Genomic DNA, 25,105 nt, shown 5'->3' with positions numbered 1-25,105 from the left:
AGGAGCAGAGGGATGCCAACCTGGGCAGAGTTCACACAAAGCTCATTTCAGTAGAAAGGTGATACAAGAGTGACTGGGGACGGACAGAGGGGCTTTGCAGCTCTGCTGGGGCTGCAAAGTTCAGGCTGCTGTTCACAGCTGTAAAAGGAACTCCTGCTGCTGTAGCCAAGGTGTTTGAAGATGCAGACAGTTTATTCATGAGCCAGGTCCTGGTGCGATGAAGAAGCATCTGTACCCCAAAATCTATCAGCAGCATTACCACATCATTCCTTAGCCAACTTGCTGCCAGATCCTGTAACCCCGGGAGCAATTTCCAGGGAAAGGGGAGCAGGTTCTACTCTCATTCCTTCTAACAGCTTACACCATGGTAGGAACTCTCAGCAGCCCAGGTTCCCCTTGGAAAGGCAGGATGCAGTGCTCCTTCTCACTTTTCAGGATTCCTCATCATTTACAAGGCTTTACTCATATATTCTGAATGTTTTCCCCAAGATAATGAATAGTGTAAGAGCCTGTGATGAACTCCTTTTACTTTGTATCTGGTATTTCCTGCAGGGAGGGGATGGAGGAAGGCAGGAGACTCCATGCTTCAGGGAAGGGACACCCATGAGACAAACCTCTGAGAGGTGCACCTTCCAGGCAAATTAAGTTTACTTAAACACTACATCCCAGGAAGAAATGTCAAAAATCAACAAGTTTCCGTTTTGATTTTAGGAACAGGCTTCAAACGCTCCAAGCACAGGGAGCACCGAGACTCTAAGCCACACCACATCCCTGCCAAAATTCCCAGCAGCCATGACAAAATGGCTGCAGAAATAATGCAGCATCCTGGCCCTCCTGTTGTGTCAGGAATAAGCTACTGGGGATAGAGCCAAAGGGACAAAAGTTGTTCTAGCTGAGCATATCTTGAAAGGAGAAGAAGGAAGAGATCAAGTGTCTCTACTGTAGAAGTTTAAAGCTTGTGAGAAATGTTTCCAAGAACTGGACAGAGGATGGGAGAGCAGACAGAACCAGAGGCAGGAGAACCAGAAAAATAAACCAAAGAACAGCTTTAAGAAGAATTTGTACATAACAAGGTCAATCTTGGTGGTAAAGCTGCAGCAAAGGAACCACTACAAGCCCTTTTCTGAGAAGGACAATGGCAGCAATGCTTCAGCCTAGGGGAAGGTGAGCACATCAACCAGGGCTTGTCAGTGGAATGCTGTTTTCTAAGGGTCTCCAAGGTCTCTCCTTTCTCCTCTGGTGGATATTCAGACGTGTTTGTTTGGGGTAGGGTTTCCTAGTGCACCAGCCCTCGAGGGTTCTTGCCCTGACTCAGGAAGGTGCACAGGTACCTAAGGAATTGCTCCACTGAGTCTACAGATTAATTTCCTTGGTCTCTATTGGGCCTGTTAATTGGGAAACACTTCCCTCCCAGGAGCAGTGCCATTCCTTGATGGGACTTAATTAGCATCCAAAGCAGAGCCCTCAAATAAAGCTCTCACTAATCTCTGCTGCAGCTCAGCTTCCATCCCACCAAGGCAGCACTTCAGCTGCACCTTCCCGCCTTGGCAGTGTGAAAGAAAGGGATGGGAAACTTCCTCTCAGGCACAAAGAGCACACAAAACCTGAGAGCATGACCAAAGGGACAGGGCCAAGGAAGGAAGCAAGATCAAGAGTGTATTTCTTTGGAGACCCTGAAGGCTCCTCCCAGAAGACACTGCAGCTCAGGCAGCAGAAGCTGAGAGGGAGGGAAGGAGGCTGGCCCAGCACCAGCAGGGGCTCTGAGAGGGCTTCAGCCGATGTAGATCCTGTGGGAGTCGCTGGCCCCGAAGGCCGCGTTGCACTTGGGGCACTCGCGCTGCCGTGTGTCGTAGCGCGTCTTCACACACTCGAAGCAGAAGACGTGGAAGCACCTGGTGAGCACCGCGTCTTTCTTGCGCATGTTGCAGCACGGGCACGTCAGGCAGGCCTGCAACACACAGACACAGACACACACACACACACACAGACACACACACAGACACACAGACACAGACACAGACCCACACAGACACACACACACAAACACACACAGACACACACACAGACACACAGACACACACAGACACACACACAGACACACACACACACACACAGACACACACACACACACACACACACAGACACACACACACACGCACAGACACACACAGACACACACACAGACACACAGACACACACACAGACACAGACACAGACACACACACACGCACAGACACACACAGACACACACAGACCCACAGACACACAGACACAGACACAGACACACAGACACACACAGACACAGACACACACAGACACACACAGACACACACACAGACACACAGACACACACACAGACACACAGACACACACACACACACACAGACACAGACACACACACAGACACACACACACACACAGACACACACAGACACACACAGACACAGACACACAGACACACAGACACACAGACACAGACACACACACACAGAGACACACAGACACACACAGACACACACAGACACAGACACACACACACACACACACAGACACACACAGACACACACACACACAGACACACACACACACACACACACACACACACACACAGACACACACACACACACAGACACACACACACAGACACACAGACACACAGACACACACACAGAGCTGTGAGCGGCCCTGCAGTCCAGCTGCTGTGCTCAGAGATGTCTCAACATGTCGGTACTTCCATTCCTCAGAAGGACAAGGTGGTTTCTCCAGTGCCAGAGTACAGACGAGAGATGTCAGACACTGAAAGTGTGCCTACACACCTTCTGACTAAAGTAAAAATGGAAGCTCACGGACACAGACACTCACCTTGTAATCCTTGATTTCCTCCATCAGGATCTCATCACAGCTGGGAACCATGTCAGCCTTCTTTGTGGTCTCCAGCTTCCTGCGCAACCTAGAAATATCTTCCTGCAGAAAAACAGGAGACCAAGTGAAGGAGCAGTACATTCTCTGTCAGCTTCTTCAGGGACCAAAGAGAACGTGCACCTGCCTAAGTCATGCCAGCCATAGTTTCATCCCCTATAATCCAAGAGACAACATGATCATCTGATGCCACAAGTATTGCCAGTTATCAGGGGACAAAATCTGAAAGAGCCAAGACCCGATGAAGCCAAAGTCAAAGTGAAACTGGATACCAAGAGCAGTTCAGCTGAAACCCTCTGCAAGCTCAGTGTACAAGGAGAAGGACACTAAAGCAGACAGATCTTGAAGGATTGTGCATAGGGTATATACCTCAGCCCTTTTGAGGTTGAACATCTCCTTCTCTCTAGTTGCTCTGTTTTCCACAATCTCCTCCTGAAAATCATGTAACTTCTTCTGAGCCAGCTCTAGCTGGGCCTTCAGATCATCTGCAAGCTGGGCTGCATCCATGGCCTGAGAAAGAAAACCAGTATTTAAGGACCAAACACAGAAGAACAGCTCTAGTGGTCTCTAGTCCCTTGTTCTTACCTTATTATCAACAAGTTCTAATCATTTAGCTTCAAGATTCCTTTGGGCAGAGCCAAACCTTGGCACACTGCAACACAAATCTCTTACAAAAACACCAATGATCATCCAATTCTCTTCTTAACCTATTTTCAGCCTTCCAGCTTCCATGTCTTCTCTATTAAAGTGTTCAGAGGCAGTTCTATCGCTGTCCTAGACAGAACTGCACGATACCTATTTCTAACAATCTCTCTTCACCAGTTCTCTTCTGACTTTATAACCAAGTGCCCTTAATACCACAAATTGTCGTATTAAACACAGGTCACTGCTGAATTCTCCCCAGCTCCACTTCACAGGGATATTCCTGCTTTCCTTTCTGCCTGTTTTAATGTAATTTCTGCATTTCTACTAAAACTTAACAACAAAGGCAGCAGCAGCTACAAACTTAGACTTATTTTACTGGTAATGCACCTACTTTACTCGTCTTAGGCATTTGTTGAAAGTGTTCACATTCCCCAGCTGTATTTCCTTTTGCTAATCCCATCTTTGCTACAAAAGCTTTGACCCCAGTCCATCTGGCTGCTGTCTCTCTCTTCACCACAGGTTACACAGAAAAACATATGACCTGCTTCTCCTTATCAAAGGAAAACATCAGTCTCCAGTACTTTAATCATAATTCTCTCCAGGGCTCCTCAGCCTTCTGATATACTCATCCAAAAGCAGGGAATACCAGGTTCTCTAATCCCAGTGAGAGCTCAGAGCCTTCCATGCCTCCCACAAGGCAGCAGCTCCACCTCACAACCCAAGAGGAAATGAAGGCATCACTCACCTTGCGTTTGCTCATCTCCAGGGCCTGTGTTCGCAGACCCAGCTCCTTCTCTCCTGTTCCAATGCTGCTCTGCAGTAAGTGTTCCTTCTCCTCCAGCTTACGTACAACCTGCAGCTGGGCATCCACCTTGGGAAGGGAGACAGGGGGAACAGAAGGAATTAATGTATGCTCTGTGGGTCTTCAGAGCTGTCATTCAAGCTGCAGGCTAAAACTACTCCTGCTTCCCCATCACCAGGGAGCACACATTCAGCTTGCCTTTTTCTCTCTGAACAGCTGTGCCTGTATCCAAAGAGCTGTACCCAGATCTCTATGGTCAACACTTTAAAGCTTAGCAGTCAAATATTTGCAACAAAGATTTCTTAATTTTTGGACAGCAGCTTAAAGACTTGCTGCAAGGCAGTGAACAGTTCCACAGTGGTTCCAAGGACGACAGGATACAGAGTCATAGAATGGCCTGGATTGGAAGGGACCTTAAAGATCATCTAGTCCCAGCCTCCCTGGGATAACTTCCTCTAGGGCACGTTTCTCAAAGCCCCATCCAAGCCTGGCCTTGAACATTCCAGGGATGGGGCATCCACAACTTCTTTGGGCAACTTCCAGCAGTGCCTCACCACCCTCTGAGTGAAGAATTTCTTCCCAACATCTAATATAAGCCTGCCCTCTTTCAGTTTAAAGCCATTGCCTCTTGTCCTGTCAATGTATGCTCATATAAAAAGTTCCTCTCCCTCAGTTTTCTAAGCCCCCTTCAGCTACTGGAAGGCTGCAATGAAGGCTCCCCTGAGTCTTCTCTTCTCCATGCTGAACAGGCACAGCTCTCTCAGCCTGTTCTTGTAGCAGAGGTGCTCATTTCTTCTCATCATCTTTATAGGCTCCACTGGACTCCCTCCAACAGGTCCGTGTGTCTTTCTTGTGCTGAGGACCCCGCAGCTGGATGCAGCACTGCAGCTGGGGTCTCGCAAGCGCAGAGCAGAGGGGCAGAATCCCCTCTCTCAGCCTGCTGCCCACGCTGCTTTGGATGCAGCCCAGGATGCAGTTGGCTTTCTGGGCTCCCAGCGTGCACTGCTGGGTCAGGTCCAGCCTCTCATCCACCAGAATCCACAAGTCCTTCTCTGTTCCAGTGTTCTCAGTGATTTCCTCTCCCAGCCTGTGCCCTTGTAGGAGGTAGTTCAGGCTGAACCATGGTTTCCAACTCCTCCTGCTTGTTACCAATACATATAGCTACAGGTAGAATATACAGGCAGAAGTACCATTCCAACAGGAAAAGGATTTACCACTTTTCCTCACCCACAGGACATTTTAAGGCTCATAAAGCAGTCTCAGTTTTTTACAAAGACAGTCTCCTTTGAAGCCTGATGCATTCCTAGGCTGGTGAGAGGAACACTCCATCCTGGACTGATTCTGGTGAGGACAGGTAATTCTCTTCAGAGCAGCTCACATGTTGCCGTGTTTTGCATTTTGAAGCAAAAGCCTTGTCAGTAACACAGCACTATTTTAGCTGCTGCTGAGCAGTACTTACACAGCACCAAGACCTTCTGTGACTCATGCTGCCCACCAGCAGGTAGGCAGAGGATGCCCAGGAAGCTGGGATGCCACACAGCCAGGACAACTGATCCCGCTGGCCCAAGGGGTGTTACATACCCTACAGTGCTGTGCTCAGCAATAACAGCTGCTGGAAAGGAGGACTGGGAGGATGTTCAGAGCTGCAGCCTTTATTAAATAACAATAAGGCGTGATGAAGCCCTGCCTTCCTGGAGATGGCTCAACTCCTACCTGCCCCAGGAAGTAACCAATTAATTCATTTCTTGTTTGGCTTGCATGGACATCTTTGCTTTAGCTGTTAAACTCCCTTCATTTCATCTCATCTGTTTGTGCACTTTGTCCCTTCTGGTTCTTTCCCCTTTCCCTCAGTGGGGGAGCAAGCAAACAGTTCCGCTGTGTGCAGCTGCCTAAAACAGGTAACTCACACCTCCACCTCCCCACCAGCTCTCTTGTCCTCTTTCACTTTACCCTATTACCTGTGTTTTCAGTGTCAAAACTTGGTCTGCCAGCTCCTCCTTTCCCTCTTTCAGCAGCTTATGGATCTGGTTGGACTTGATACATTCTGACATCAGTTTGAAGTTGGCATCATCCTTCTCCCGCAGCTGCTGCATCAGGCGGATGTCCTGCTCTTGCATGTCTTCAGAGGCTTGGCCTGTGACATCCATTTCTGACAGCAGGGCCTCTTCCTCCTGCAAAAGACTCACAGGCTCTGGCCAAACTGTGCCCTGGACCCCTGTCGTGGTTTGACATGGAAGTGAATTTTTTTTCAGGAAGTTGGGTCAAACCAATCAGTGGTCAGGTTTAGATATTAGCACCTGGAGTGACCACTGAAAGGCACAGGCACGCCTCTGAGAACACAGAGGGTTAAAAGCAACAGCTCCCAAGAGCTCACTCTCTTTGGTTCCAGTCAGAGTGCAGTGCAGACCTCCCCTGCCCAGCCATGTGCTGGGTGGGGGAAGGGAAGCCATGCGGCCTGGTCGAAGTAAACCAAAAGAGCTAAAGAACTGGAACCGAGCCAGCTCCTGTGGACAGGTCCAAAAATTCTACATGTGGACAGCTTCCAACTAACAGGCTGCCAAGCTCCTTAAACTCACTTTGACCACTTCAACATTGAAAAGGTAGAGCAGTTCTGCTCTACAATAACAAGAATCTGAATTCCAAAAAAGTACATGTCAATTCATTGGCTTGCCTCTACCCTGCTGAGGTGGTCCTGCTCTCTCATTGGATTGAGCCTTTTTTAGCAGATGGTATGTACCACTTCCATGCAAACATATTCACTAGATGAACTGAGGAGGTAATAATTCTTAAAAAGAAATTGTAATCTCTTCCCCTAATGGCTGATGAAGGCAATTCTCCTCTGTGCACTTCACCGAGGCCACATGTTTAATTGTTTTTTTGATGTTTAATTGTTATTTAAAATTTCCCACCATGGCCTGCCTGCGATATCCTGGAGCTGAGGGTGGAGGGGGTTATTTTTTTGGTGGTTCTTTTGCTTGCTCAGTTTTCTTCCCCTTTGGTAAACAAGCACTAAACTCCCATCTCTGGCCCATACAGATATAAATTCCTTCTCTCTTCCTGGACGTAACCTGAAGGCAGCTCATTCAGTTGCCCCAGCCAAAAGAGAACTCATCAGGAATTTCTCACCCGCTTAGCCATGGCAAGTTTCTTCTGTAAATATTCAATCTGTTCCTCCACTGCTCGGATCTTGCGGAGGGCATCCTCATCAGCCACCTTCTTACTCTCCTTTTTTTCCTTGTCTTCCAATTCTTTCACCCTCTGCCTCAGTTCTTCAAGCTACAAGAACCAACCAAAAATGACACTAAGCACAGGGATATGCCCTGAGCATTGTTAAGAGCCTGCTTTCTCCAAAATTCTCTGAAACGCTCAGGACTGCCTTCAAAGCACGGCAAAAAACCCCAGGCTGTTTTGACAAGAGTATTACAGGCAGATGTACCATTGAGGTGGGCTGTAAGCCCAAGATCTTGACTTCCACACCTTTGAAAATATCACATCATCTTTTATCAGAGTAGGAACATCAGTCTCCTGCAATTGTACATGTATGGGTATGTGCTCAGAGAGCATCTGCTCCTTTAAGGGCATCTGGTCAAAGACCTTCTTCCATACAAGAAGGAAATAATAGGAAAAGGAGGAGGTAAAATAAAACATACAGAGATACAAACTTGGCAGACAAATGGTAAGGGAGGCAGTGATAAGAACGAAACTTGGTCAGTCCCACTAACTGATGAGAGCACATGGGAGTGTGAAAATGTTTATTCCATCAAGGTTATCTGAGTGTGCGAGAAGGAGAAAACCCAAACCAAAATAGACAGAGACACAAACCTGACAAAACAAGCACCGAGACACAGAGAGGAAGCAAACCTCTCCAGTCACAACAGCTTCCAGGAAACTACAGGAACAACCTCCAGGAAGATCAGCTTAGACTTTGTAATTGATGACACTGTAAAGCAGGAATGGCTCCTGAAGTGGGACAGCTGTGGGAATCAAGAGCCGCTCAAATCCAGGAGCAATGTGCAGGGAAACGGAGACCAAGGATGAACAAATTGGGGTTCGACAGAGAAGGGCATAAAAGGAACCAGTCCTATGGAAAATATGGACAGTCAGTACACATTTGTCTGGCTCGGCCTTGCCCGTGATCATCACAACCTGTCCTGTCCTATTTTCTTGTATCTTTTCATTACACATTTTCTGAAGTATCACCGTGCAATCTAACTCTTTACCCCACGTATGTGTGCTGCACAGAGGAAGTGCTGCCTATAGGTGAGACCTGCTTGTGAAGAAGGTAAGAGGGGCTTGGAACCACAGGGGTCCCAAACAGAGGGACATGCTGGAACTCCAGGGATCTGCAAATGGGTCTGTGCTTATGAACCTAGAGATTGTTGTGTGTGTGTGCCTGCACCAGCAACTAGTCCCCGTTTATCTGCAGACCATTCCAATCTCCAAGTGACAAAGCTGAGAAGACAAACAATCCTCAGTTCTGAGGAGAGAAACAACACAGTTCTGCTGCAGAGTAGCTGAAAAGAAGTTTAAGTAACACATTAAAAAGAAAAGAGGAAGAGAAATTAGGAATACCTCAGCTTTTGCTTTCTTCTCAGCTGCCATGAGCCAGGAGTCTTCCTTACTCTCTTCTCCCTTGTCTTCCCAGATCCATGCTTCCATGCCCCCTTTCCACGGAGCAACTACACAGCCACAAAGAAAAAGCATTCATTTAGTCAAAGGAAGCAGCAGAGTGCAGAGCTCCACAGAAAATTTCACTGCAACCTGCACAGTTGATCAGAAAGGCTGATACTCCTGGCAAGAGTGACAGCATTCCCCCCTCTCCTAAGCACTTTCCCCTCTTTGCTGGCATTTCCTGCTGTGTTCCCTTGCTCAGGTCAGACTGGGCCTCTCTCAGTTTGCGCTTGTATCTCAGCACCTCTCCCTTCAGCTGGTGGTTGTGATTCTGGAGGCTGCTGATGAGGTGACGCATCTCCCGATTAATGGGGCCTGCAAAAACAGAAACACCTTGGTAACAAACCACACTTCTGTCAACCTTCTTGCATGGAGATGGAGAACAAGCTAAGTGACAATGACAAATAAAACAAGATTATCACCATTCTGCTACGTAACAGAGCAACACAAAACACTTGCAGAAAAAAAGTCATACCAGTTTCATATACAACCACAAATCCTTGCAAATTCACAGTCCTAAGCTCCCACTTAGCATTCTTTTTATGCCCATGATCCTAAGGGAAACACGTCATGTTACAAAAGAAATCGGATTTAAACGCCACTTCAGAACTAATTTATTTCCTCTGATGAAATTTAAGAATTACTGCTTTGCTATCTAGATTGTCCTTACAGACTTGGAAATGAATCCTCCCGCCCCAAGAAATTTTTAATAATTCAAAATATCCTACCATAAACCAAATTGTTAGCAAAATGGATCTATTATGCAGCATCTAGAAAGAAGTGGAGCTGGCCTCCCAATAAAACAGGTGAAAAGCTTTGTTTTGAGGTGAAGAGACCTGAACAAGTATTTAACAGCAACAAAGAATCAACCCAAGTGTTCTTGTGCACTGTAGCCCCTAATGAGCATTGGTGGATAGGTGGTTGTTTTCAGGCACAGCAGAACAACACCATACCTGCTTGCTCATTGGCAGCAAGTGTCTGTTCAAACTCTGTCCTCAGCATCTCATATTCTTTGCGGACTTGTGCCAGGGTGTCCTCCAGCTGAATCAGCTCAGTGCGTAGCTTCTTGTGAAGGCTGACCTCATCCCTCTGAGGAACAAAAAGGAAACAGAACTCGGTGCTTTGAACCTGGAGCATCTCTCACCTCATCAATATCAGGTACCACAAGAGCCTGGATTATTGCCAGAAACGTCAATTCCCTGAGCGTTTGCAGAGGCACGCAGACCCAGCAGTGATGGTGCTGGCATGACAGAGCTCCCAGGCTGAGGGAGCAGAGCTGTTACCTCCATCAGCTCCACCTGGCGCTGGTGCGTGCTGCAGGTGCCACGGAGCAGCGTGCGGGCCTCGTCAAGGTGTGCCTTCAGCTGGAGACTCTCGTTATACAAAACAGAAAACTGGGACTGCATGCAGCGATATTCCGGGGTCTCCTTTGCAGCCTCTTCCACTGCCCGTCGCAGCTCAACCTGGTTGGGACACAAGAAAATGCCACAAAAAGAGAAATTATCCCCTTGCCTTTGGTTTCTGTCTCTCAAGACAGGAGAACAGTGAATCAAGCTGCCACAAGCAAAGACAAAAGTAGAACTTGAATAGCATTGCTGTGAAGTAGGTCCAAGTGATAGGATTCAGTACCAATTTTAAAAAATCTCTGTGCTCTCTGCATGCATTAGGCTGCTTCTCTTGCACAACCACATGACAGAAGTTTTTGACTCTTGGGTCAAAAGAGACAAAGACAGAAGTTTTTGACTCCTGAAATAGTTTCTCTCAAAGATGTGACCATGGAAAACATAATAAAGCATAATCACTCAGATCAATAAAGATGGACACATAGAAAAGTATGAGAGAACAGATAAAAGGCACATGCAAGTAGGCATTATGTTAGCATTCTGCCAGTAAACCATAATGACTGACAGAGAGAGAAATTAATAAAAACCCAGAGAACTGAACTAGAAAAAAAAGTTAGCAAATGATTGTGACTAGCAGCAGTGAAACAGACACATATATACATGCATTCAGCTTAAAACTAATTAGGGAGGGAAAAGGAAAGCTGTAAGCTAAAGACCACTTCTCTCAAAACAAACTCATGTGGATAAGCAGAATTCAGAGGTGCCTCAAGACAGTTCCCAGCATCAGATCTCTGGATTTAGGTTATCAAGACAGACATTTTGTATAACTGGCACTGACCACTAAGATGAAATTTGGGTTATTCTCTCCATGATATACTTATCTACCACAGAGCCACAGCTTCTTGTGTTACCACCTTTAAAACATCACAAACTCATAGGCTGTTTCCTATCTAGCCATCCCCCACAGTGGGAAAGACAGAAATTCAATGACTCTTTCAAGAGCCTCTCTCCCCACACAAGTTCCCTGATTGTTTCTGTTCTCTGGTTCCACTTGCACAGGACGTGGGGAAGGTGGAGGAGGGATCACTACTTGTAAAGAGGTGAAAACAGTTTGAACCAGACATGGTTAAAATGGACTAAAAGAGCAGAACGGGAACGGGCAGGAAACCAGTACAGTTTCCCACGGTGGCCACACGCTGTCACCAACGCGCTGAGCTGCAAGCGGAGCCACAGACTCGCTGAGTTGTACCTGGAGCAAAGTGTAACACTGCGAAAGAGCAGGCTCAGAACTGCTGATGAGGTTTTCTGCAGACACATCACTGCAAAGCTGAGGGCAGCCCATCCCACAGAACACCTTCACCCTCACACGGCTACAGATGTCTCACCTTGAGCTTTTCATTCTGTGTTGGTACTTCCTCAAGATCCTGACGTAGTTCCTCCAGCTTATTAAGGCGATTCCCAGCAAGCTCTTTATTCTCTTCCAGCTCTGCATTCATCTCCTCAAACTGTTGGGATAAACTGCTTGTAAATCCTACTGTTATTGTGTCTCCTGAGAATGCTACTGAACTATCTGTTCATGCAGTAACAGCAATTACAGACTGAGCAGTCAGGTCACTTGACCAAGCCAGTCTAATTCCACCAGGTGTTTTTTAAGTAGAAAACTCTTACACAGACAAAATGGCTTGCCCAGAGTCACCCAGCTTTGCGGCACAGGATCTAAAAATGATCTAAAATAAGTATCTAAATTCTGTTCAAATTGTGGCCCTTGTTCTCCTTGACTGTATTCTTGCCCTTGCCCACAGCCAAGCTCCTGACCTCACCTTGCAGGCACTGATGGTGATTGTTCCCCCATAGAGGCTGCTGGTCCCAGCTCCATACACCTTGTAGCCTATGGAATTTACCTGCAAAAAATGCAAGAGATTTCCTCAAGACCCAGTGAAATACCGACAAGAGTGATGGAGCAGATCCAAGACCAAAGAAGGTACACAGCAGGGTCTCAGCTCTCCCAGCAAAGTCCCAGAGAGGATGTCACATGCCCACCCAACACCACCCCCCTTCCCAGCTTTCCTGGCCAGCGCTTACTCGTTCCAGGACGTCGGCCAGGTGGAGGTTGAGCCTCTGGCATTGACAGTCAAACTAGTGGTTATGAACTGAACCTTCCAGTTCCTACCTGCTTGAATGGAGCAGTTCTGCTGAAAGCAACAAGGCCATTGCCTTTTGTAGATGAAGCTGGCACACTGCTTTGGCAAATCTCAGCATTTCACAGGCATCTCAGCTTGGCAGTGCCCTTCATCCTATGCAAAACAGTATAAAGATTATTTCTACGTGAGTTATTGAAACAGCACATACGGGGATCCTGTGAGGTATCTTTTAAGAGAAACATTAAATTACACCTCAAATTTAAAAAGACAACTGTCATGGAACCATTTTCCTTCTCTTAGCAGCAGCACTGACTTTAGCTGGAATTCCAAACTCAAGTTAGCTTGGTGGGAGAATGTTTACAGATTCCAAGTATGCGCGTGGGTTTTACAGGCTTTTGGAAAGCTGGGAGGAAAGCTGAGAGGGAGTGAGGTTTAGGTTAACTTGCAGGAAAAAACCTTCCCTCCTCAAAGCTCAATTACTCACTTGTTGGAGGTGGTGAATTTGCCTGAGGAGGTAGAAATAAGAGCAGTTAAAGGACATCAGGCAGGGTTTTCAGAAGAGACAACAGGTAATCAACTGCTCAGTGGAGATGTTCAGAAGGCAGGCTTCTGCCAGAGGTCTCTGGGATCCTCCCTTTGCTCCAGGTGACCCAGCTGTTGCCGGCGGGGAGGGGGGAGGTGGTGGTGCTGGTGCTGTCTTTTCCACCAGAGGAGTGGGAGATTATTAAAGGTAGTGAGGCACAAGAAAGAAGCAGAACTGATTAACAAAGGGCAGTAAACAGTGGATGCCAGGAGCTTTGACCCTGGCAAAGGGTGTTGGGACAGCTCCATGGGGTGAGTCATTGGGACTTTTGAGGATTGGCAGAGACATTCTTCAAGATGTACTGCCATGGGTCTTTTTGTTTTAGAAAAACGAGCTAATGAGGGGTGCCTGGCTAAAATTAATAGCCTGACTACAAATGAGATTGCAAAGCAGGGAAATTACCTTGGGCTCTCTGTCCTTGCCTGGGATGTTTGGTGTATTTTACTGAAATGCCCTGGGCAAGAGGGCTTAGATATCCTCTGGTAGAGGTACGCTGGCTGGCAGGGTGGCCAGAGGAGTTTCTAGCAGCCTCAGCAACTATTGGGTCAGTGTGAGAAACGAGGCTCACCCTTTAAAATTTTTTAAAGGTGTAACAAGGGATAAAGCAAAAGTAACAGGACTGGGTGCATAGCCACATGTGTCGCTGCTGAGGCAGGGATGGAAATGAAGAGACTCCATCTTCAGAAGGCAAAGAATAATCTTTATTAACAAGTAGCATTCCTCTTTGATAACCAGCATCGCTAAGGTGAAATATGATTGGTTTCAAAGTGAAAACCTTTCACACCATTGGTGCACTCTGACTAGCCCACTGTGGTAGAACATATCTATGTAATAAACGCCAATCACTTGATTTTTAAAATTTATAAAGGTTTAATAAAAATAAAATGGAAAAAAAAATTAATACAAGTATAGTAATAAAGATTAAACAATTAGAGTTAGGACAATTAAAGAGACAATAACAGCAAAAAGTTACAGCCCGGGCTGGGTACCTCTCTCTGGACAAAAGTGAGCCAGGAGAAGGACCCCGATAAAAGAGAATTCCCTCTTTAAGAGGGGTAACCTGTTGCATACACAAATCACTTCATGAATATGCATATTTTTTATTTAAAACAAAAAATTCGTCCGGTACTTGTTGAGGAATTCCTGTTAATCCCAGGCGCCTTGAAGTCTAAGTCGAGTTTGGAGAAGTTCGGTTTTTTTGTTAAAATGGAAAGCCATAAATTCCTCTCCTCTGGAAGATTTAGGGGTTTCTGTAATTGTTATCTCTGTGTGAAGAATTTCTTGATTATCTTCTCCTTCTCTTGAGCAAAAAGAATACCACACACACATATTTTCTATTTTAACTACTAAAGCTTAATTTCAATTACAAAACTACATTTACTATATTATTAAAATGTTACTACAGCATAACTTTCCAACCTAGCATAATACATGTAGTAAATATCTGCGTAGAGCCATATAATAGGCATTTTTCACACTACTATTAAAGAATGAAGTTTCAGGTTTTTAGCTGCAGACCATAAATATTTTATAATTGAATAAATACTAAGTGTATTCCCATTTAAAAAGAAGACAGACTTCATCTGTCAGATCAGAACATCTATACGTAATCAGAAATTGTTCCACAAGGTGCCGTCTTCTTAACATATTTTATGTATTTAATAAATGTAGGAGATAATAATCATTAAAACCTGCATGCACTGCAAGAAAACCACAAGCTCATTATTGGTTTTCAGTACTTACTAACAGAGCCATACTCAGAGCAAGCAACATGACTCAAAGAGCAAGAGATCAGCAACAATTAAAATCACTTTTTTAAATGCAACTCAGCTCTTGGGACAACCTGTGCCAGTTGCCAGTGTGGCACCATGCTCCAAGTGAACAAGTTCTTCCTTAGACCTAATCTGACTCAATCCCCATTATATATTCTAAATATTATCCCATGTCCTATTGCAACTGAGCCTGTGAAAAAAGGCCTTTCCTACTTCCTGAGAATCCCCTTTGAAGTACTGGAACTCAGCAATGAAGTCGCCCTGGGGCCTCTTCTCCTCCAGGCTGAATAACTCCAGGTCTCTCAGCCTGCCCTCAGAGGAGAGGCGCTCTGTCCTCTGTTTCTGTCGCCCTGTTCTGTAATTTGGTGGGGTGTTCAGTTTTATCTAATGGCAAAAGAATTGAAGTAGAGCAATGCAGGGTACAGAGCCATGAAATGGTGGTGGAGGAACCCAAGGATGCCAGTCCTGGCAGAGCAGTCTGGAGAGATTTGGCTGTGGGCAGGAGGGGCTGTGAGGGGCTCACTGTGAGCCTCTGGTTTGTGCCCCCCACCCCACCCTTAGAGGTTTCTGGCACACAAACAGGGACAGCTGAGAGGGACTTGTCCCAGCCCCATCTGCTGCCTGGCACGCTCAGGCAGAGGGGAACTGGCCCAGGCTTACTGCCAGGTCGTGTGGCAGAGAGGGAACTGCAGGAGCCAGCGCCACTGGGCTGGCCCTGCTGGGAAGGAAGGTGCCATCCAGCACAGGAGGGGCAGGGCATGGAAAGGTAGACACTGCTCTGTCTCCCTGTGGAAATTAGCACGGTGCCTGTCTTTCAAAGACAGGGACCTATGGGAGTCACTGGAGTTTCCTGAAAGGAAGAAACCCCAGGGACAGAAAGCACCACTTCTAGAGCACTGGCAGGGCAAAAATCCCAGCAAGATGGAGAAACCAGAATAAACGGATGAGTGGGATTCTGGGCCAGGTTTGCCTGTGATGGCAAGGTCCTGCACATAAAGATGGGGTGCAGATGGTCCCATTGGTCCTCTTTCCGCATCTTTCTAGGAGCCAGAGGAATCCTGTGAAATACTGAGCTTGGAAACTCATGGTTCATTGCTTTTTGTTGATTTTTTTTCCTTTGGGCAGCATCCATTTGTGACATTTGCTGAGCCTGCGTCCAGCCTGGTGCCACTGATTGTTTCAGTGAAGAAGAGGAAGGAGACAAGAATGTGATAATCACATCAGGACGATTACCATTTACTTCGACTAGGATTGTAGGTTAGGGTTAGGGTTAGGGTTAGTGTTAGGATAGGATTGTCTAATAGAACAGGGAACAGTAGGATTGGAAATGAATAAAGTTTGAAACCACAACTCACCTTGAAGATTCCCTTCTTTCTCACTCCGTGAATAACCTCAAGATTTCCTTCTGAATTGCCTGTTGCTCCTTAAAGGTGCAAAGTGACACTTAGGGAGTCTTTGGCACGGTGTGAAAGTGGGGAAGGCTCTTCTTCATTCATCCTCTTCAGACCACACTGCCTTTGGAATACGACCCACTGGACTGTTTTTGCCCTGCTGTGGTACTTCAGTTTGAGGCAGAAAGGGCAATGACATTTGCAGGAAAAACCAAAGGAGGAGTGGGGCAGTCCAAACACCCTGTGCTGATGCAGCCCTTCAGCTGTGACTCGAGAGCATTGGGGCGCCTGCCACTTGGACTTGTATCCCTAAGTGCAATGTCTTGGGCTGGAGGAGAGCCTTGCTCAGCTGAGAAAGCAGAAAGATCAGAGAGGGTGCTCTGAAAGGTCTCCTCCGGTGCAGAGCTGTCAGCGACTGTGAGGTGCGAGCCGGCCCGGCCTTGCCCGGGGTGGAGCCGCAGCAGAGCCCCGGCAGAGCCCGGAGCAGCCTGAGCCTCGGCACGGGCAGGCGGCCAGGAGGCCCTTGTAGCTGCAGGAGGCAGCAGCCCGGCCCTGCGTGCCTCTTCCTGGCACCGGGCGCATCCTCCGCTCTCAGAGCCCAAGCGGCAGCTGGCTGCTCCCGAGGGGAAGCGGAGCCCTGCTGGGCACAGCCCGGACCGGAGGCATTGGCCGTCTGGAGTCTGCCCCGGGGGAGAGGAAGGCCAAGGTTAGCCGAGGGCCGGTGGCCTGGCTGAGCATTCCTACTCTTCTGCCGGCTGCCCTGTGGCTCCTGGGAAAGGAAAGGTCAGCAGCGTGTGCAGCACTCCGGGCACCGGGGCAGGGAGCCGGGCTGCTGGGCAGGCTGGAGCACAGGGCAGCGTCCTTCAGGCACGGCAGTTCTGCCGGGGGACCCGCGGCCAGCGGGAGGCGGTGGCAGCTTGTCAGGTCCCGTCTGCAGGAGCCAGTGCCTCGCACAGCTCTGGGAGGAAGCGCCTGCAGTCCTGCAGTTCTGCACTGAGCCAGAGCAAAGGTGTGCAATGCAGAGCGTTTGGCAGAAATATTCAGGGCCAGCAGGCCAGCAGCTTTGTGCTCTCTGGCACACAGCAAGCGCTTGAGTAGCAAACTCATTTGGAAGAGAGCAGAATAATTGCAGTAGGCAATCTGTATTTTCTTCATTAATTTTCTGAAAGAAAGTCACAATGTGTTGCACACAGGTAGGGGCATTGTGAAAGAAAGGCCTTAGAAAATCAGGCCTTGCTCTGCTAAAAATGACCAGCTGGCCTGTTATGTCTTCTACGTGCAGCTAGCTAACTTCCCATGTGAAAAATCGTAAGAATGACTGCAGTTATTACAGTGTGCATCTGAAATAAACAAGAAATCTGTCCTATGAGAGTCCACAAAGGAAAAATGTAAACACCTGAGTAAAAGAGAGAGTCTTAGCACGTCCACACAAAACCACCTTCTAAGCAATGAATTGTTTGGCAAGAAAGCGACCAGGCAATTGGAGTTGAACACGAGGTCTGTGAAAACGGTATAAAAATGAGTTATGTGAATAAAGAGTTGGCTTTCCCTGCATGAAGAAACTGAGTCCTGGCTGCTTTATTGACACAGCAATTTGGCTTCACTCAGCAAGAGCACTCGCAGGGTGTATGGATGAAATGCTTGTGTTTGATTCCCAGAAGAGGAAGGAGAGGCGTTAAGTGTAACAAATAGGGCTCAGTCTTGTGAATTCCTTTAGCTTTAACAGGCGTGGCTGAACCCTGTATTGCCCCACTGCAGTGCTTAATGTGTGCAAGTGGCTATTTTAGCCTTGAGAATAAAGAGAGTGGTCCTGCTAAGAAGGTCGCTGGAATGCATTCAAAGGGAAGAAAGTGTTTTTAGGAGGCTCTTGACCAGCAAAGGAGAATTTGAGGAATGGAGTATTTCCCAAACGACTGTGTCAGGAACCTGAGTCGTGTCTGAGGCCCTGCCATATTTGATCCATGGTTGAGCAGGTTGACAAGACAATGAAGAAAAGTGTATTGTTTAATGGGTGGGTGACCCTTGAAAGAGAAACAAGGCATTGGTCAGTCGGTGGTCAGTTAAGGTTTGAAAGGGGAACAATGCATAATGGAGCTCTTGTTGGCATGGAGTCGGTATTGTGAGCCATCGTTTCCACAGCCTCCCCTCTCCGTGTCCCAGAAGGAATTGGATGGACTGTGCTCTTCTCTCCGAGTGTCTCGTTCAGCATGAGCGGCTGAGCACCAGGAGCTGAAGGAGCTGAAGCCTCAGGCCTCAAGAGCTGGGCCTGAGGAGACTTTGTGAGCAAATGAATGCTGCTAACATGGACCTGGCTGAATGCAGCAGATGGAATCATGGAATCACAGAACCCTTTCTGTTGGAAAAGACCTCTGAGCTCATCCAGTCCAGCCGGTCACCCAGCAGTGTCGAGCCCAGCACTAAACCACTTCCCTGAAGTGCCAAGGCCTGGACAACAGCCCTGAGTGAGGCCCTGAGCCAAAGGTGGCCTCTGGATGAACCTTCCAACCAAAGGTTATCTTTATATCTGCTCACTAATGAAATATGCATGGTCATTAGCACTGTGATAGATGTATCCACTCATTAGTGAAACATGGATTGACCTTTCTGTGTTTAGAAGCCAGGCAAGGCCATGAAATCTGACATCTGGCCTTGTCTGGGGCTGAATGGTCAAAGTCACCTCCCTTGGTTCCTCTTGGGCCCTGGCCAGGCTTTGGGAGGAACCCAGGAGGAGGATGAAACCAGATGTTCCCGCACCAGCAGCGCTGTCAGTTTGTTCATTCAGCACTGTCAGAGCTGGGCCCTCTCCCAGCGAGGCTGGAGCCCCACCTGTGGCTGGAGGCACCTGCAGGAATTCCCAGTGTCCAGGAGTGGCTCTGCAGCCCTTGGCTGTGACAGCTTCCCCAGCTGCTGTGTGGATCTGGGGCATGGTAAAGCCTGAGGGTAACTGCTGCTGGATCTTTCTTAATCACTGCTGCAATCTTTGGTGCTGATGGCTGGGTGCATTGCTGAGCTGTTCCTTTTGTGATTCTTTGCTGCTTTGAGCTACAGTCAATGACACTGAGTCCTTCAGTTGGTGTCTGTGTCTTTGGTGCTGACCCTGCCCACTGGGGAAACAAAACTGGCACAGTCTGGCCAGATAACAACAAAATGTCCCTTTTTAAATGTAAATGTGAGAAATCGGTCCCATCAGAAATTCCCAGATGGGAAGCCCTTCCCTGGAGTTCCCTGGCTCTGGAGTGGGCTGAGGTCAGAGCACCCTGTGAGCAGTGGGGCACTCTGTTAAAAGAGGCTGAACCCCTGGATGTCTTCAAATGCATCCAAAAATTGCATGTGGAAGAAGGAAAAGAAATGTGGGTTTGGGAATATGTGGGTGAAGTTTGTAAATGGCACATTGGAAACAGCACCAACAGAAGGAAGAATTGCTTTTGGAATGCTCCCACATGGGGGGACAGAGGAAGGTTAAAACTTGAGCTCAGGTTCGTTTGTGCAAGTGAAATATAATATTATTATTATCATCATTAATAACAGTTACATAAAAATAGAACATGATTATACATTTTTTTCAGATAGAATTAAAAATTGATACTGTGAAATAAGGCTGACAGTGCTAATATGTCACCTTTGGCTGCTCACTGTGACACTGAATACCCTACAGAAAAGGACTGGCCAAGACCCAAATGTCACAATAGAACTTTGTGAATTTTGCAAAATGAATAAAGGAGGAAGGGATGATGTGGAAACCCAGGACACCGGGAGTATTTCTCTGTCTGCTCTGGGGTGTCCTGACCCCCAGGGGAGCACTGACTTTGACCCTCATTCATGGAGAAAACTTCCAAAGCCTCAAGGTAAACTACAAACCACAAAAGTGTGAAATAGATTGTAGAGATTGTAGAGAGGAGTTTAGTATGTCACATGGGTAAGAAATTTAAGCTTTAGGATTTTTAGTATGTTATAGATGGATTCAAGATTGTTATAAATGAATGCTCCAATTTATTAATTGTTATAAATGCCAATCACTTGGTTTTTAAAATTTTAAGTTTAATAATAATAAAATGGTTATAAAAATAGTAATACAATTAGAGTAATGAAAATTTAGAGTTAGGACAATTACAAGACAATAAAAAGCAAAGAATTACGGACGTCCGGATGCTCTCGGGCACCTAAGCCCAATAAGCATGCCTTGTGAACAAAGGAATGATCTTTAAAAGCAGTAGCCTGTTGCATATTCATACATCTCATACATGATGCATAAATTCCTTGCAAATTAAGAACTTTTCTGGTTTTTGTCAACTTCTTCCCCTTAATCCTGGTGGTTCCATAAAGACGGAGAGAAGGTGGAAGAATGTTTGTCTTTTCCGATAAGGAGGCAGTAATTCTTTAAGGGCCCCCTTCATTGTCATCTCTGTGTGAAGAGTTTCTTCATTATCTCATCTCTTGCTTGAGCTAGTAAAAAAAAAAAAAACCCACATTCATAGGCTCTATTTTAACTACAAAACTACAAATACCATACTATTAAAATGTTAATACAGCACTTCTAATCAATATAACATAATACATATAGTATTCAATTTAATATTTGCGAAAAGCCAATCATAAAATATGCATTTTTCACATTAATTAAAGAAAATTAATAAATTGTCCAAATATAAATTTAGAGAATAACAACGAAAAGCCACTATCAATAAAGGTCAGTGCCGAGCCCGGGATCGGCGCTGGTGAGACACAGGTTTGACCACTGCAGCATAGGGTCCCCTATGTTCACCCCGACTGTTCTGTCCAAGTGTTTTATAGATGGTTTTTCTTGCCTGAGGCAAAGTCTCTTTCTTCTTTTCTGGGCTGCACCTATTCATGTGGAGTTCCTTCACTGTGGCAAGTTGAACAGAACCCGTCCGATCGATCCTGCTCCTGGAGTTCGGTATTCAGATGTATCTCCCTGATGGTTCTGGTTATCTCACTCTCAACTACTTACAGCGTGTTTCTCGTTGGGCGTTCCAAACATGTACATGTCACTTAGGGCGTGTAAGTGGTGCCATTGTGTTCAGCTGGATAAGATATACAGAAGTTTATTACATACAACAACTTGCAGAGTAAAATCTCAGACACTTTATTATATATGGGATTTGACGCAGAAAAAGGGAATTAGAGAAAGGGAATTAGCTCATAAAATGAGAAAAAGACGAGAATGGAGATGCGTGAGGGAAAGAGAATGAAGAGAGAAACAAAAAGATTAGCATATAGAATAGCATGGTAGGTTAGTGAACAAATTTTGGAATAGCAACAGCAAACCGTTTTACCAGCTCAAATGTGCAGCTACCAATAAAACAAAAGCAGCCAGCAAAGCAGTTCAGTAATGTTTTACTTTCTAAATGTCCAGAGGGATTCAGCAAATCGGTACAAACATTCTGAAATACCTTGGCTAATGCTGGAGAATAGGAGGGGAACAGAAGCCCCGTGTTTTAAAAATTCTGCACTGGGACATTGAGCAGTCACTGTGGTGGTGAGATGGTTTCTCCTTGAAGCTGATGAGGGACAAAGCAAACCTCCAGCCAGCCACCCTGCTGAGAGCTTGGCAGTAAAGAGCCTGCAGCCAAGTAGGTGCTTTTCATCAGAAGTATTCAAAATAGTGTGCCAATATCCAAACCTGACCACTGATTGGTTTGACCCAACTTCCTGAAAAAATTCACTTCCATGTCAAACCACGACAAATATGTAAAATGTAACATAAGATACTTGAAAAATGATGAATGCCAAAGGATCTGAGTATTAGATCTTTCCTCACAGAGAATCCTTTTTGCTAACATCTACATGCCAGGAGCTGCAGTGTAGCACCAGGGAGACAAAGGAACCCACCAGTGCTGAAAAGCACCCATCTCCGAGCCGGCCACGTCCATTCGTTTGCAAATTAGGTCCTTTTCTCCCTGCTGCCAGCTGCTGGTTTGAAATACTGTGAAGCAACCTTCCCGTCCTAGGTGGGGTGCTTAAAAAAACTTACAGAATATTTCTTACCAATATAACATATTTCATACGTCTATTTCTCACAAGCACGAATTATCTGAAATACACATAACAATTCCATGAGTCTATCTGCATTCAGCCAGGTCCATGTTAGCAGCATTCATTTGCTCACAAAGTCTCCTCAGGCCCAGCTCTTGAGGCCTGAGGCTTCAGCTCCTTCAGCTCCTGGTGCTCAGCTGCTGGTGCTGAACCAGACGACTCAGAGAGAACACAGTCCGTCCAATTCCTTCTGGGACACGGAGAGGGGAGGCTGTGGAAACAGGAGCAGTGTTTGGTGTGGCCTCCTCTCTGCCCTGTACGCCTTTCAGCGCTTTGAACCAGCCAAGAGCTTTCTCCAAGAGTGCAATGGAGCAGCTGTTCCTGCTGCCGGGTCTGGCTCTCTCCAGTCTCTGACCTTGCCTGCTTTTGTCCCTCTTGCTTTGCCCTCTGCTCCCCCAGGGCTCGGTGGCTGCTGCCCAGGACTGTGGGACTGGCACTGATCCAGGGGTCGAGACCCTCCTTTCTCTGCCCTTGGAGCTGCCTTTTCCATCTGGAAGCTCCCCATGGACAGGGAGTCCCCAGCTCCGTTCCTTGCACAAGCTCCAGGAGCCCAGGGCTGCCATCTCAAGTCCCTGCTGGCCCTGGGGGCTCCCAGGTGGGCACAAGTGGGGCAGCAGAGCCAGCAGGGAGCCTGTGAGTCTCTTCCAGTCCTGTCTGCTCTGAGTTTGGGCCTTGGAGCCTCAGGTGGCCAAAGGCAGCTGCTGCTGGTCCCTGTGTGTGCCCGTGTTCAGCAGTGCTGCTCCATCAGTCTGTGCCCAGCAACGGGGAAAAGCCTCAGCCCTGCAGGGCCAGGAGCTGCCGGGCTCTGCCTGAGCAGCTCAGCCAGAGGGAAGGGAGCTGCTCCCCACGGGAACCAGGAGCCAAGGGCTGGAGCACCTCGTTCTGGGGCAGAGCCCAAATTCTGTGAGGGAGTAACAGAGTTATTCACGTGCACTGGTGTGTCAGCACTGCAGGTGCTGTGCCTGCAAACACATTCGGGATGTGCAAAAGAATTCTGCAACTCTTGGCTGGACCAGGATGTCAGCAGTGCTGAACTCCAGCTTAGTCCAAAGCAAACACTTGACACCTCTGCTCATATCTGCTAGATTTTTTACCTCAGGGTATCCAGAGAAAAGTAAAAGGAGGAGTAAATATTTTCATTGTTTATCAGAAATGTATCTCATTTTGCTGAACATTTCTTTTTCAGGATGTGTTATCTGCTTAAAAAGAAAAAGAAAAAAGAAAAAAAAAAAGAGAAAAATATGAAAGAGAAAAAAAAGAAACAAATGTGTAGTGAAAATCTTTTGTAATTTGGATTAAGAGGTAACTGATCTATTTAAAAGGAGAACTCATTTACTTTGTGCATGTTCTGATGGCCTGGATCCATCTTACGGACTGACCTCAGCATCTGTTTTTTTTGAAGACTTTGGGTTTTGTTCCCTATATTAAGATTTTTTTTTTAAATTGGAGTTGAAGCAATAGGAAGATGAGAGATGGATTGTGCACAACTGTGTCTTGAGAACAAAAATATTGCAGTTTGAAACTTGGACCTAAAGTATTGAAAATGAAACTTACAAATCCCAGTGCATTGTGTGACAGCAGCTTTTCCTATAGGATGTGCAGCATCACAAAGACTTCATCAGTGGGGTTGGGAGTGCTTGAAGCTTTGTCCTGTGCCACTCTGGGATGTCATGAACCAGAACTTCACCTGCCACCAGCCCAGGTCACCCTCTGCCACTGCAGCTCCTTGGGCCTTGTGTCCCCAGAGCAGACACAAAGTGTTTCTGCTGCTCCCCCTTTGCACAAATCCACAGAACACTGGGATTTTTCCAAGCCTCGTGTCTCCATTGGGCCATATTCCCAAAGAACCAGCAGCACATCCTGATGAATACGGCGAGTTACGTGGATGGTTGTCAGCTCCACTTCCTGCCTAGAAATCCTGAAATTGCTTCTAAATGCTGCTCCTTCAGCTCCTGGACACCTTCTCACACAGAGATGGGAAAAAAATCTCCTGGCCACCGGCTAAAAGGTGAGTTATGCCTAAGTTAGAGCTCTGTGGGAAATCTGTCCCTCCCTGATGTTTGAATGTATCTGCACATGGGGGTGTGCCTGGATGTGTCTTGTATACAAAGGAAGGAGCGTGCAAGCAACAGGACTGACACTTTCAGGGCCCATGCTATTCCATACCCATGGGCACAGAGACATTATGGAAACCCTGGCACAGACAGGGCCTTCTGTCCATGGGTACAGAGACATCCAAGAGCCCCTGGCACACACAGAGCCTTCTGTCCATGGGTACAGAGACATCCAAGAGCCCCTGGCACACACAGAGCCTTCTGTCCATGGGTACAGAGACATCCAAGAGCCCCTGGCACACACAGAGCCTTCTGTCCATGGGTACAGAGACACCCAAGAGCCCCTGGCACACACAGGCCTGGCAGCACAGGTTGATTTCCCCACAGGCTGCAGGAGATTAGAACACAACATTTGCCAACACTGACTGCAAGCCACAGCTCTGGGTGCTCCCCGTGAACCCCAGCTCTGGGACCACTGTCTGATCCAAGCTTCAGGGGCTGCAGTGGGAGCCTGGCTGGGCTCTGCCCTGGGGCCATCCTGCAGGGACAGCTGCAAACAGGGAGCATTCCCTTGCCACAAACAGCCAAGCCATGGCTGCAGGGCAGCTGCTCCAGCCCGGAGTGCACTGCTGAGTGCTGTGCTCTGGGGCTGGGGCTCCCCGCACAGGGGACTGGACTGGTGTGCCACAGGAGACAGAGAAGCTGCAGCTTCAGCATAACTGAGGTGGGT

General features: G+C 47.1%; 2 protein-coding genes across 2 annotated transcripts in view; one reads left to right on the top strand and one right to left on the bottom strand.

Moving 5' to 3' along the window:
* Positions 1-25,105, top strand: part of LOC137467048 (serine/threonine-protein kinase pim-1-like) — a gene marked incomplete at its 5' end in the record, with an annotated part of 261,655 nt that overhangs the window by 46,524 nt on the left and 190,026 nt on the right. The gene's annotated exons all lie outside the window — the stretch shown is intronic.
* LOC137467042 (E3 ubiquitin-protein ligase BRE1A-like) lies at positions 1,772-23,687 on the bottom strand. Its single transcript, XM_068178601.1, has 13 exons — positions 23,658-23,687; positions 15,090-15,260; positions 12,201-12,281; positions 11,766-11,885; positions 10,321-10,500; positions 9,991-10,126; positions 9,236-9,352; positions 8,939-9,045; positions 6,325-6,537; positions 4,310-4,435; positions 3,289-3,429; positions 2,863-2,964; positions 1,772-1,948 (listed from the first exon to the last, which is right to left on the bottom strand). Exons 1-13 carry the CDS (start codon positions 23,685-23,687, stop codon positions 1,772-1,774), a joined length of 1,701 nt encoding a protein of 566 aa, XP_068034702.1.

This window comes from Anomalospiza imberbis, unplaced genomic scaffold (assembly GCF_031753505.1).
Source record: "Anomalospiza imberbis isolate Cuckoo-Finch-1a 21T00152 unplaced genomic scaffold, ASM3175350v1 scaffold_51, whole genome shotgun sequence".
Classification (NCBI taxonomy): Eukaryota; Metazoa; Chordata; class Aves; order Passeriformes; family Viduidae; genus Anomalospiza; species Anomalospiza imberbis.
Note: the sequence above shows the minus strand (reverse complement) of the source record. Positions and strands in the feature narration are given on the sequence as shown.